The 13974-nt window shown below is 38.2% G+C and overlaps 2 protein-coding genes and 1 non-coding gene across 3 annotated transcripts; 1 reads left to right on the top strand and 2 right to left on the bottom strand.

Moving 5' to 3' along the window:
- Positions 1 to 404: 404 nt before the first annotated feature.
- Positions 405 to 4691, bottom strand: LOC138590117 (neurexophilin-2-like). The gene is made up of 2 exons (XM_069660680.1): positions 4614 to 4691; positions 405 to 1247 (listed from the first exon to the last, which is right to left on the bottom strand). The coding sequence occupies exons 1-2, from the start codon at positions 4689 to 4691 to the stop codon at positions 405 to 407; spliced, it is 921 nt and encodes a 306-aa protein (XP_069516781.1).
- Positions 4692 to 6343: 1652 nt separating this feature from the next.
- Positions 6344 to 6457, top strand: LOC138590444 (U5 spliceosomal RNA). Its single transcript, XR_011307964.1, has one exon. It is a non-coding gene; the product is annotated as a U5 spliceosomal RNA (small nuclear RNA).
- Positions 6458 to 7387: 930 nt separating this feature from the next.
- stac3 (SH3 and cysteine rich domain 3) lies at positions 7388 to 13578 on the bottom strand. Its single transcript, XM_069660468.1, has 13 exons — positions 13303 to 13578; positions 12266 to 12306; positions 11925 to 12003; positions 11174 to 11327; positions 10931 to 11028; positions 10713 to 10773; positions 10485 to 10582; positions 10180 to 10249; positions 9874 to 9923; positions 9690 to 9772; positions 9365 to 9416; positions 9079 to 9216; positions 7388 to 8732 (listed from the first exon to the last, which is right to left on the bottom strand). Exons 2-13 carry the CDS (start codon positions 12271 to 12273, stop codon positions 8625 to 8627), a joined length of 999 nt encoding a protein of 332 aa, XP_069516569.1. The 5' UTR covers positions 12274 to 12306; positions 13303 to 13578; the 3' UTR covers positions 7388 to 8624.
- Between the last annotated feature and the right edge of the window lie 396 nt (positions 13579 to 13974).

Here is a 13974-nt window from a genome sequence, read left to right as displayed (position 1 = left end):
AATAAACAGGCAAGGAATTCATTTTATAGTTAAAAAGATGCAAAGATGTCAGAAATTACATTCAAATGTTGAAAATCTAAACTTCACTTGTATTGCAAGTGTTATGTGTGCCTTTACATACAACGGCACACATAAAGTGATATCATGAATCAAGGCGCTTCTTCTCTGCTGATGAGTGAGTGTAGTTTCAGAAAACACAAAGTTACCTTTTAAGTTTCATGATTAACAAAGGCTACTATTGACACAAACAGGCTAAAACTGCACTCATATACATCTTGAAAGGTTTTTTTTAAAGGCGTATAAAAACAGTCGATCTCAAACTCTTTTAGAAAACTGAAAACATGATTTTAAAGGATGTATGAAAGTCAGTGTTTGATATCTTGGTTTCAGCATCTCAGGATCTGTCATCCAAAGTGCTGCTGATTCTGCTCTGTCTGAAAGTTGTAGTCTGGACAGACTTTCTGCACCAGCCTGTAGTCGGTGCCGGTGAAAGCAATGAAGATGCATATAACCTTGAAGGGTTTGGCACAGATCCAGGCGGCCTGGGACTGAGTGTTTTCTGAGTAGCAGGTCTGCCCTGGGTCGTACATGCAGGGCTTGGTCTTCTTGGACCGGTTGGTTCTCTGGTAATCTATCCGACAGTTCAGTTCGGTCACCATCATCACGTCCTGCTGCTGCCTCTGCTGCTCAGGAGGGGTCGAGCTGGTGGACTGAGGTGGACCCTGGAACTGTGATGCAAGATCTGGAACAAGGACTGAGTTTTTGGTGTGAACGCCTTGGACCGCAGAATCCAAAAACTCCCATCCTACAGTTTTGGAAGGTGGGACGATGCTGACGGATATGTTCCCCAGGCGGGTTGAGTTGTGACGGAAGTAGACACTAAATGTGCCGTTGATGTGATCAACAATTTTCCCCGTCACCAGGAGGCTGAACTTGACTGTTTTTACATTAAAGTAAAAATCACCCCAGCCCAGGATCTTCTTGGCCTTTGTGGAAGTTTTGGCAGGAGGTTTGGATTTTGGAGGAGTGCGGTACAGATACTGATCCAGGGCTTGGGAGAAGTTCTGAGGCCATCCATACGGGCCGAGGGAGCCATAAGCTGGTGTTTTGTGTTTGGTGGAGATGATCTGTGAGTCTTTGGAGATGTGTTTAACCTTCAAAGCAGCTCCCTCTGCGTCTCCTCTTCCTCCTTCCTCCTCCCTCCATTGCTGGCTCTCAAAGTTCAAAGGCTCGGCGGTTTCTTGAACCTGTGTACAACGAAATGTAAATTAAGGACAGCTTGATATCTTAAGAACCATTTTCCCCTAATTAAAAGGATAAATTCACACAAATAACTATACAATATATCATCTCACTTTCCAAAATCCCTAGAGGCAACCTACCATGCAGGTAGATTTTTATTTTAAGTTATAAATGTATCCGTCTCTGAGATTTCTGACGCTACCTGAACACAATGGACATGAATGCCATTCTTTATGTGGTGCTAAAACTATTAAAAATGAAAAATAAAATAAATCCATATCAACCAGTAAGAGAGTAAAAGGAAAAGTGTTTCATGTTGTAAACACAAAAATCTGTACAGCTTCTCTTTCATGACGTCTTTTTGTGAAACATTTTGTTCTTGTTCTATTTAACAAAAGCGGGAAACAGAAGTGAGTTAAGGATATATAATAAACTGATATACAGTTTTTAAGGTTTGCCAGTAATTTCTATCCATACCTCAGAAACAGACATGAGTACATTTTAACACTTAGAATCAACACCTAAACAGCCCTAAACACAGGAACTGTTTTGTGCAGGATGAAGAGTAGAAGATGACAAGCAAGATGAGAGAGAAGAAAGGCCTTGAGACCAGCAGGACGACAGTAAATGAAGGACAGTCTCACTGTAGCTACGTAATAAGGTAGCAGATAATCGATTAAAATAATCAAGCTTTGTTGTGTCAGGTCCTCGAAATGAGAAGGACTTGAATGACTGTGATCAATAGGTCAGCTCCTTCAGGCAAGGTACCCACACACGCAGTTAAATTCATTTTTCCATTAGCACATTTTCACATCTTAATCAGGCTGTCCTTCCTCCCTCTCTCTCTATTTGTCTCTCTCTCCGGCTCTCACGTTGAAACTCTTTCAATGCGATCTTGATAACGGACTTAATCTATCAAGATGCTTGTCATAGAGAGAAACACGGTCAAGCACAAGTCAGCATTAAAGACACTGCAGAGAATCAATGAGATAATATATATGTATATTTACCGAACAAAATGTATGAAACTGTTTGTGGCATCTTTTTCATAATGATCTCTCTCTTTGCTAAACATGTCTTAACTGTTTCAAAAAGATAAAATCCCTTTTCACCTTTCTCCTCAGTGAGATTCCTTATAATATCCCTGTTTTCATTTATGAATTGATTTGTATTACATACTCAAAAGAAATAAGAGAGTCTTCCCCTTGACTTATCTTGTAAGGTTATTTTCTTTTCTTCAGATATACCTCCCTCCTATTCCTGTTCATGCTCATATTTTTGTACCACACCGTATAAATATACCTCAAACATAAATTCACTATCCCCAGATTGACTTTGCAAATGATTTACAAAACTTTGGCAGCAAATCAACATCTCTTTCCCCTTGCACAATATGTAACTTAAAAGTGACTGCCAACAAAACTATAAAGGCATTTATTCCTCCAAAAAATACTACATGTGAAGAACAAAACTACCAAATGTGTTTCCAGATGCTACGCCTTTTTGTGTATTTATATTTGATTAGTATTTTGTAATGTTTTTCTTTTCTATGGCTCACACACAGAGCAGAATACACCAGTAACACACAGAACTGTAGTCAAACCTGACTTTCCTTGTCTATTTAAATGTTAAAATCCAGATAAATCCAGTCATTAGTGAGGCAGCTGTTTGTGAGGCTGGTGTTTGTGAGATTCTCTGCAAAGTAAACATGCAGCACTGTGACATGTTTGATATAAAAACACATGATCATAAAATACCAACAAAAATCACTTAGTTCAAATCTGGAATTCAGCCGTCACCACTTCATTGTTTCTCCTTAATAACGCTTCCACACATGTGGCTGACAGGTCAAGTTTTACTGCCTCCATAGAACTGGGACATCACGCAAAACGTTATGTGCACTTATTGTTAAGCACTTGAATTCTATTTTCATCATAATGAGTGAAAGACAGATGGAGTTAAGTTTTCTTCTCCCCCAGATTTCTGAATAAACAGCTCCCACAATATCATTATTTCTCACCAACAAGTGGGATTCACATCACCCCTAACCGCCCCAGCCCTGTGTGCCAATCTCTGCCTTCTGCAATAACCAAGTGAGCTTCAGCTGTGCCTATAGTTACAAGCCTAAATCTCCAGCTATGTGCTGTTCTCACCTACCCTAATTGGAGCCCACTGTGTGACAGCCGTGTCATTGGCTCCGTGTCAAGATGCCAGCACAAAAACTGCAACTGAGTAATAGTGGTAGAGTGGATGCAAGCACAACACCTGTGCAAAAACACCTGCAGAGGCTAAGAAAGTGAGAAAGTGAGAGCAGTAATTGCATTTTAAGGACAGAGAGAACATTCTTGCCATTGGCTAAAATAGTTTCTAAATGTGTCCATTTTTCATGATGTGAAAAAAATGTTTCTTAAGCCTTGGGGTAATAAAACTTTTTTAAACTGACAAAGGCTGCAAAATCATTCACTTTAAGTAATAAAGCACGCAAAGAGGTTGTTTTAAGGTTTTCAACTGACAACTTCAGTGTTACAGTTACAGGTTTACAGTGGGCTACACAAATAAAATGAATTCCAATTAAAGACAGAAGAGAATTTTAAATCAGCATGCCTAGAACCGAATTACAGACCATAAGACTAGAACTAATTACAATTTTGAGGATGGTACATTTTGTCAGTTCACCTTCTAATAGAACATTTAACTTTGATCAAGGCCCAGGAGAGTCTCACATCATGAGATACAAGTGTGAATGTCTAGACCAATTCTATCAAAACAAAAGACCAGTGCAGATTTCATTTTTTGAATAAGATATATACAGATATATATTCCAAGCTGAATCTCTAATCAGTAAAAACCAAATCAAGTGCAAGTGTTTATAACATTCTTACTTAAGCCAGGAGTCAACAGAAGTACTATATTCTGTTTACTTCTTAAAATAACGTAAAATAACAATGTTACTATGCCAATTAAACTATCATTATATAAGACTTAAATGAAACTGTTTTTTTTGTTGCTATGAATAATTTCTTGCAGATTTGTACAATTTAATAAGAAATCCGTTATAAATCCGTAGATTCAATATCGTACACAAAGACACCGCACCCTTTAATTAGTGGGGGAAAACGTGTTGTTGAACCAACGCTTTATGTGCAGTAATGCTGCAATATGATGATCAGGAGCAGAACCAGAGCATTTACTTCTAGACATTAATTAAATTGTTTTCTAAGTGCTGCACTAAACTAGCAGTGCATAGGCTATACGTAAATCTAAAGACAAATAACACTTCCCAGTGTCACAAGTACAACACTCAGCGTTAATAATGCGCTACACAGCATCAGGAGCAGAGTAAAGAGCAGCTTTTCATTCATCTTACTCACCGCTGAAAGGAGAAGCCACAGACAGGTGATGGCAAAGTTCAAACAAAGCGCCCTCATTTTGCAGCAATGTTTCTCCATCCACAGAACCGGCAATCTGCCCGACTGAATAAGTGGTGATTTACTGAGTCAAAGCTTACACTCACTTCAAAAGTAGAGAAGACATTCCGCAGTGAGACTCAAAAATCCCCAAGATCTAGAGTGACTACTCGGCTCAGTGCTCCCTCTCCCCCCTCCCCACCAACGCTCTCTCTCTCTCTCTCTCTCTCTCCCTCTCCCTCTCTTACTCTCGCTTACTTTCTCTCCATCATTCTTCCTCTCTCTCCCCCAACACACACACACACACACACACACACACACACAGTCCTGACTTGCCTCCCCTCTCATTTTCACCACCTGGTCGGCCCTTATTATGACTCATCAACCCGGGGAAAGGCGCTCTCAGGCGGCCACGGTTTGACAGCCCTCCCCGCTGTCCCTGCATACTTTAGCCACGGGGAGGCTGACAAAATGACAAGGACTCTCTCCGGGAAATGTAAAAATCACTGACAAGTCTGGTGAGATTCTGCCACTGCTTCAACTTATCAGTGGAATTTCAACCCTACAAATCACTGCAAATACAAACCTACCAGACAAGTTGCCTTTAATAGCTAGCTGTGTAAAAACAAGCCATTCAATTTCATGTTTCTCTGAGTTAAGTTGCCTACTACCTTAACATTTTTAGCTATCTTTAGATGGGTTAATGTCATGCTTTACAGGTGATAATTGATAATTGTGAAAACTTGTGTTACCAAATTTATTCACTGCGTTGAAAACATTTAATTTCTGCCGAAAAAATGTCCATAAAAAAATAATTCAAATATGTGAATTTTAAATAGCCTAGATTTGTTTTCGTAACCGGAAGTGACAGGTAATGTGAAGGTAGCCGGAAGTAGCCATTTCTATTGTGTTGAACTGTGAGTGACTTTAAGATATTAGATTGTGTACATTTTAGGGAATACTTCATGCCTGCAGAAGACTAGACTCCCAGTGGTATAGGGGACAGCTCTCTGGATCGCGGTAATACCGAAATGTTTTAAATAGACCGTGATGATCGATGACAGTCTATGGTATTGATGCTTATTGTGACTTAATTGCAACAGAAATTGTTATTGATTATAAGTATGTAATAAAAAATGTTTGGATGGATGGATGTTCTGAAAAAGAATTGTGCTTTATTCTCAAAATAAAATACAAAGCGAAAGTCTAGTTAAATAACTGCTGTAACCTACTGGGTTGCCTCAATCAAGATTTCAGCCTTCAGGCCCAGGTCTGCATAAATTCAGTCCGTCTTTTTGCGCATGCGTGCGAGTATATGCCTGTAAACGACCACAATAACATAATTTCTATGTGAAGTAAACGTACTTCAAAACCCAGGATTATCTAAGAGTTGCACACTATTTTTCGCGAAAGGAAAAAAAGGGGTTTATTTAAAGAAGCGACTTTTCAAAAGTCAGGGGCGTGGTCAAAGTCGCCATATTCCCAGAATGCATAGCGTACAAATATCAAAATTAAGCTAGATTTACTACAATGATTTGTCACTCAACACGTTTTCGTGACTTGATTGAAGGTCTTAATTGTTGACCGTTTCTGGATTCAAAATAATTTCACAAATGTTACGGTTGTACTTTGAACCGTGAGGGAGGATGCTAAGGCCGAAAGTCAAATAGGACACTCTCATTCATTATAGTAGTACACTCTTGTTTCTCTTCAGATCGTATAAATCTTTCGCCTTTTACTAAAGATTTCCGTGGAGAGTAACAATAAGAGTTTCAACCAATTTTTTGATGCCCTGCTCATGTGGGGCTTTCCTGATCTGTCAAAATAAATCCATAATTTGCGAGTGTGTAGTAATATTGTCAAGCTACATCAAAGCGGTTTGTATCCAGAATTGTGATGGTATCACTATGAATTACCATCTCATAAACTCATAAATTAGAAAATAGATTTACATCGTCTGTATCTTGAACTCAAAACTTTAGGTTTAAATCGTGTGTTGATAGAAGGTTTACCTCTCATTTAGTCAGTCAATCACTTGAATTACCTGCCTCTGACCACTAGAGGGAGCACACATCACAAAAATTCCCATATAACATGAATTGATCACTGCATAGTTCCAATATTATAGCATGAGGGTGTGGGGTAGTAGATGATTTGAACTGATCAGAAACATTTGTGTTGATGCTTATGTTATTGACTCTGAACAGTATTAGTCACAAATGCAGTGTCTGTTTTTTATTTTGATTAATATTTTGATGACAAATTATTTAAATACTTTATAACATATTTAATAAAATACAAATGTTGATGCTACTCTACACCCTCGTTATAAAGATTTGAAAAGAAAAATGTGTTTTTACCTGTTGAAGCAAAAACATATCCCATTGAAGACATGCTTTGTTAAATACTCACTAGAACCCTAACAAAAAGGCCTAGGGGCTTAAAAATATGACACCTAAGGACACAAGTTTGCAGACTCGCCAAGGGGTGTATTAACACACAGGTGTAGCAAATTGTGCAGATAATTTGAAGTAGAAGAATAATTTAGAGGAGAAGGGGAAGAAGGCACAATCAGGCTGCCAGAGTTTCTTTTATTGTTCACAGGCTGAATGAATAAAAAAACGTTGACGTATGAGACGAGAGGATCTGTTGGTCGATCAGCTGAGAAATGTCCACGTGATGATGAGACCAAGGTGATGTGTAAAATGTGCTAGAAAGAAAGAGCAAAGGCAAGAATCTAGGACATCTAACCACCATATTTATCATATAAATAATATCTGCAGCAGATACAATAACGGGAGATCACTGCCAAACTCTATTATTCCTACCAAACTGCCCTTTGCAACAGTCACTTTATCGAATTTCCAACTTTCCCCTTGATCTACAAATTCACTTAGAATTGACGTTAACTCAATCTGAAGCTGCCTGTCTTACCATAAACACATGATTTGCTATAAAACACCAGTGTGGGTAGTGCATAACTTCAGCAGAAACAGAAAAAGAGATACTACATGGCTCATATTGTCTGCTTATAAAAATGTTCAAAGTGACTGTTGCAAAGGGCTCATATTGTCTGCTTATAAAAATGTTCATCTGCATCTCACAACATAGCCTTTTGGAAGCATTTTAGAGACAGTTTCACACAAACTGAGTGCACTTCAGGTTTAAAACTGAAACATTTATTCTTAAAGCATTTGGTTAATTTTTGAAACCATTATGAGCACTATAGCTGTTTTTCACACGGTAATTTATGTACAAGTCAAGTCTAAGAATCTGCACTACTTACCGTACTTTGTTAATATAACACTATTGACACATTGAAATGGCTTTAAAGCATGTATTTTAGTAACTATGAAGGAGTTGAAGAACCTTTTTACAAATATGTCATGAGATGTTTGACCATAATCATCCTTATAAGTCTATTTTAAAACAGAGAAATGAATACCCAGCAAAATATTTGATTCATAAATTATAGAATTTAAACGTTAAGTTAAATGGGAATAAATATCTTATATATGTTCCCATTTTCCAAATCTCATTGCCATTTATCTCCCATTGTCCAATTATTTTAACAGCAGTTTTATCAAATAGTTTAAAAATGAATTGATGCAAGCCTTTGCTAATAGTTTATTTTTTATATCAATTAATGACTTGATTGATAACTTTTCAGAAAACTTCCCAGGTTTTCTTTACCTCTCCTCAATGCTACTTTTAATCAGCAGGCACAAAGCATCTGAGCACTGCTCAAACCTATTCACAGAAAGCCATTACATCACCTGACTGATCCTTACCAATTTATTATCCATGCATTTATTAAATGTTTTTTAAACTATCAAATCATTAATCCCTTCCCCATCTGCGTTATCATATACATCACAATAAGAGCTAAAGTACATCTTTTTTGAGGGTACCAATAAAGAAAACTGCTGAAAGTTTAGGATAAATGAAAATGTGTTGCAGGCCAGTTGTGTGTTTCTATGTCACAGTGATCTCCTCCAGCAGGTCAGCAGGGAAGTAGCCCAGCTTCCGTCCAGTGCTGACCTTCAAGTAGCCGCCTTTCTCATCTCCTTTTTTCACCACAATCTGAAACACAGTGACAACAGCACCAAACATTTCAGCATTAGTATCAACATGATGCATTCTCGCTGAGGCCCCTACCGACTGATTGATGAACCTGCTGGTTCTGAGAGTGCAACAGTGTTAACAATTAGTTCATTAGTAAAACTTGACAATGTACTTTGGCTGATGTCTTTTGCTTTTAAAAGCTGCCTTTATTTCCAGGGATAACTATAAAAAAATGTACATATCTCACATATGACATTTTTCAGACTCATAGATGGCCAATAAAAGCATCCACACATTAAAGACTTTGTGCAAAACTTGACTCGAGATATGTTGCATGTTTTAAATAGCACAATGGTGAAGTCACCTGATCTTTCTTCAGTGTGATTTGTCCCATCTCTCTGTTCCCGACAAAGGAGCGTGTCACCTTAAATACTCTTTCTGATGCACGCACTTTTATGAGGTAGTTGGTGGGGAAGTAGCCCGTCTTCTCCCCCATCTTTCCCTAAAAACAGAGGGTGAACCAGTTAATTCTCCAGAGAAAACAAACATGAACAAAAAATGAACACAACTGAAACTGGGTCACCTGAAACTACAAGTTTGAATCATCAAATGAAAGCTAAAAGAATCAGGAAATTCTGAAGTCGTCTCACCCTCCACCACTCTTCATTGGAGTCATCCAATACTGTGATCCGATCACCAGGGCTAATACATTAACAGACACACACACACACACACGCACACACGCACACACACACCAAACACACACACACACACACACACACACACACACACACACACACACACACACACACACACACACACACACACACATAAGAAGTATCTTTTATCACTGAAAAAGTGTGGTTTGCTCAAAGTAAAAAGTAAAACAGGTTTCTGTAAATAAAAATAATAAATATTTAGTATACTGTATATAATTAGTGCATTTTGGGAATTATTAGCATCTTTCAAACATACTGGAAGTCGAGGTCGTCTTTCTCTATGGCCTTGAAGCGGTACAGAGCCAGGTAATAGTGGGAATGGGAGAATGTTCCCTTACTCTATTGAGAAAACAGCACAGCTGATGTTGCATATGACAGCTTGATTCTAACACAAATATGATGAACACATGCAGTGTTACAGCTTGATCACATTTTATTACCTTGTCATCTGCTTTGTCTCCTCCTTTCTCCTTTTTGTCATCAGGCTTCCCTGTGTGAACATCGGACATCAGAGTCATCGTCAGATTCTTTGATTTAATTATTCTTAATGCAGTAACTTCATTTTAGTTATCCAAATCACGGTTTCAGGTTTGTAGCAGATTTATTGATTTCTGAATCATTCTTGTTTTTCTCTGTTTGCTGATTTTCCCCCCTTTAATTTGGGTAAAAAAATATGCACATATTATCTTTGATCACAACAAGTGTAGTTCACATCTCAGAAACATGTAACCACGACAATATCATACCTTCTCCTCCCTCCTCATTCTCTTTGGGCTGTTGGTTCTCCTCCTCCTCTTCCTCCATCATCATCATCATCTAGAGGAAGGGCATGTTTTTTATCAGAACTTTTCACACATACCATATTTTATATCCTTTTCAAAGCATTTTATATGTTTGAGTGATTTCTGCATTTATGCTCAATCTATTTCCTCTAACAGTTTAAGGGACATTTTTTTTAGTAAGTGAAAGACTGAGACTAAGATTTATGGAGATTCATCAGAGGAATTTAAGGTTTTACTGCTGTTTGGTTCGAAGTATATCGTACACCCACATTTTTCTTGTCATTTTCATTCTTCTTGCGCTCCTTATTTGCCATGATGACGCCGACACGCAGGGTGTCAAATACAGGGTCGTTCCGGTTTGGGTTGTCTGGTTAAGAACCAAGTAGACAGCCACAGTTTTAGTTAATACCACAGAAAAAATGTTTTTCACAAATAGGCTCGTTCATGGATCAATGAATACATTGTTAGATACAACATGTATCGTTCTGTGGACTCACTTGGGTCTGGTTGGTCACTGCTGTACAAGGGGGAGCTGTAGGCTCTTCTGAAGCCTGGTGGCTTCAGGAAACAAGATATCGGGTGTCATTATTTCCAATCATTGTGTGGATGTCCTCAGGAAAGTGATGTCAATATACATTTTAGTGTCCAAGTGCACTACAGATATGATATGTTGTTGACTATTACATTGCACGACAACAGAAGGAACAAGACTTACAATTTTTCCAAAGCACTTCTGGAACTCGACATAGGACTGACATGAGTGGTGGATGTTGGTCTTGCAGTTTTTACATCTCAGAGCAAACTTGTTGTTCACTGGAAAACAAAAACAAGGGGCAGCAATTGTGTCATTCAGAAACTGATGTAAAAAATCAAATGAAGAAAACATCACATTTATCATAATGTATAATGTCATTTCTCGATGTTTGTGTATATTTCTTGACACATTTCCTCGACATACAGACTATCATGCGAGCACAGACGTCACAGAACTTGGGTTTCTTGCAGTAGTGGTCCTTGAACTTGTGCGGTTTGTCATTGACCATGAGAACAGGCTCGGGAGGTTCTGGTTCCTTCTCCTCCACCTCCACCTCCTCCTCATATATGAAATAGACCTAGACACACAAATGACACAACCACTCATTAAAAAAAAACAATTTATCGGCAACTTTCTAAAGATTCAGGGAAGCAGTGTTTGCATGGGGGTAAGAGTTTGATGATGGAGATGTTTATGTGAATGTTATAATGTTTATAGACTGTGAGGATAAAAGAAATGTATAATGATCTTTAAAACAGTGATTATACAATAGATATTTGTACGAGATATATTTGGACCAGCTCTCTGGCTCTTTAGTGTTGCCCACTTTATTCATTTGAGTTTTATATCATGACTTGTATTTTGCTTTATGTGGAGGTGGACTGAAAAAATGATGCAGCCACCAAATCAAAATAGATATCAATAGAGTTTGTATAGTTTCTGTGTTCTTTGCACATTTTGTTTTAAAAAAAAAACTACACTCTCAAAGACTGACAGCTGCCTTTCTTTAACTAACTCTAGTTTGACTCCCACTGGGGATAAAAGGCAAAAACAGGGAGGCTCATATTTTTTCACTTGATGCTGCGCTGCGTTCCTGTCCCAGCTGGTGGCTATTTTAAACCATGCAGGAATGGCACTGCTACCATTGGGGGGTTGACGTGGTCCTGTCACTCACAGTGTCTCCTTCCTCTCTCACTACATTGTCAGGAGCTGGAGGGTTGTCATGGATGTCCACAGAGTTTTTGTCATCCTCTCTGACACACACAGACAAAGGAAAAAACACAAAGCCAGTAATAACAGTCCTTTAGCTATCAGATATCTTTACTCTCACATGAAAAGTTCATCTTTGTTTTTAGACCTTTTTTTCGACGGTGGGTGAACATGTGAAACTTAAACTGTAACTAAGTGTTAGACAGTCAGAAAAAAAGCTACTAAGTGCTTCTGTATGACACGGAACAGACAGCATGGATGTGGGAATAAAATATTAAATGGATGTGACAAAGAAAATATACTCACTGGTCCATGTTGTTTGGTTGATACTTTCAGTACTGCCCCACCTACAAAGATACATATATATATTTATATACATTCATTTATAAATTTAACACAAAGAGTTTTTACTTTTGCAAAAAATGTTAATACATGATAGCAAGAAATCATCGATAGGATTTAATCTTGTGTTTTCGAAGCAACACAGTTTAAAATGTTATGAATAAATTGTGTGGTTCCTCAGATTTGACCTGTTTAAAAGAATGCAACGCAAGCGCTTTATTAAAGAACTCAACTGTTGCCTTGTTTCTCTGGAACCCCAAACAACAAATGTAGTGCATTAAAATGCAAAAACTACATTAAACTCAAAAGTGTAACATTCTTTTTAACACAACTAAATGAGATTTGATGATATTTACCATATTGTTTATGTGTGTAAGTCAGCCATTATAGCATCCTGTCAAAATGTATTAAAAAGATTTCTGCTCAATGTTTATCATCCTTAATCTTCCATAAGAGGATAATGATTCAAAAAATGTATGCAGCAGAATTACATAGGATATTTGTGAAAAACTTTTTTTAAAGACACACCAAACACACGAAACACAGACGCACAAAAACATATACAGGATGAATGATTGTGTCTGTTTTAACACACAAAAAAGTTACATGAAGCTGTGCTCTTGCATACACACACACACACACACACACACACACACACACACACACGCACACACACACACACACACACACACAAACACACATACTGTACAAGTGCACTTGATCCAAACTATTCTAGGGCTGTGAAATTCAATCTCATCACTGCTAAATTTGGATCCTCTGCCAGTCAAGATGAGCAAAATTCTAGTAAGCATGACCTCAAGAAATCGGTCCTTGTGAATTGGCCGAAGTATTCTCATTATGGCAAGTAAACAGATCATATTTCAAAGCTTTACATGATGCCTTACTTAAAAAATAGAATTAACTGACTTACATGCTATTGTCACACAAATTCATTTAGCAGTGGAAAAAATCCAAGTCTTCAAACTAAGACGGGAGCATACCTCTTACACGCAGCTCACAGAAAAGGTTAAGAAATCCAGTGTGTGTGCGTGAATCTCCGTGTGAATGAGTCCTTCACCTGCTGGAGATAACTGGAGCGTTGTACGCCCACCGGATCGGAGTCCAACAAACTGGCCAACCAACCCACTTCCTCACTTCAGGCCCCTAGGATTCTGTGTCAACCCTCACACCGTCTTGCTTTATTTCCTCTTATGTCTCTTTAGGTGATTTCCAAGTGCTCGGTGCGAGCATATGCCTGTATTTGTGTACTAATCTAAGATTTTGTGTGTGTGTGTGTGTTTTTGTGTGTGCTAAACTAAGCACTCATGTGTCAAGCTGACTGTTTTGGACAGCTGGGGACCTCAGACTGAGCACTGATGACGAGGGGAAATCAGATACCTTTTCTCCTGTCGCACATACTGTATATGCCCCTCTAACCTTCTATCCCTATGTTCACAGACAACAGACTCACACAGACATTCATCCTGCTCACTGTCTTTTTACTTTTATCTCCAGGAAACCAAAGGCAACAAACAAAGCTGTGTCACTTTTTTAATAAATATTTTGTCTGATAATTCACAAAGTGCTGTATTTATTGTGTACATGAATTATTGTGCTTGTGCTAAAGGCACACCTTCAGCTACAATCCATAACACTGAGTAAATGTTGTGATA

The sequence above is a fragment of the Semicossyphus pulcher genome, unplaced genomic scaffold, assembly GCF_022749685.1.
Source record: "Semicossyphus pulcher isolate SPU_LCO1_2020_fin unplaced genomic scaffold, fSemPul1.0.p SCAF_13, whole genome shotgun sequence".
Classification (NCBI taxonomy): Eukaryota; Metazoa; Chordata; class Actinopteri; order Labriformes; family Labridae; genus Semicossyphus; species Semicossyphus pulcher.
The sequence above is the reverse complement of the archived record's forward strand: the minus strand, read 5'-3'. Positions and strand labels throughout refer to the sequence as shown.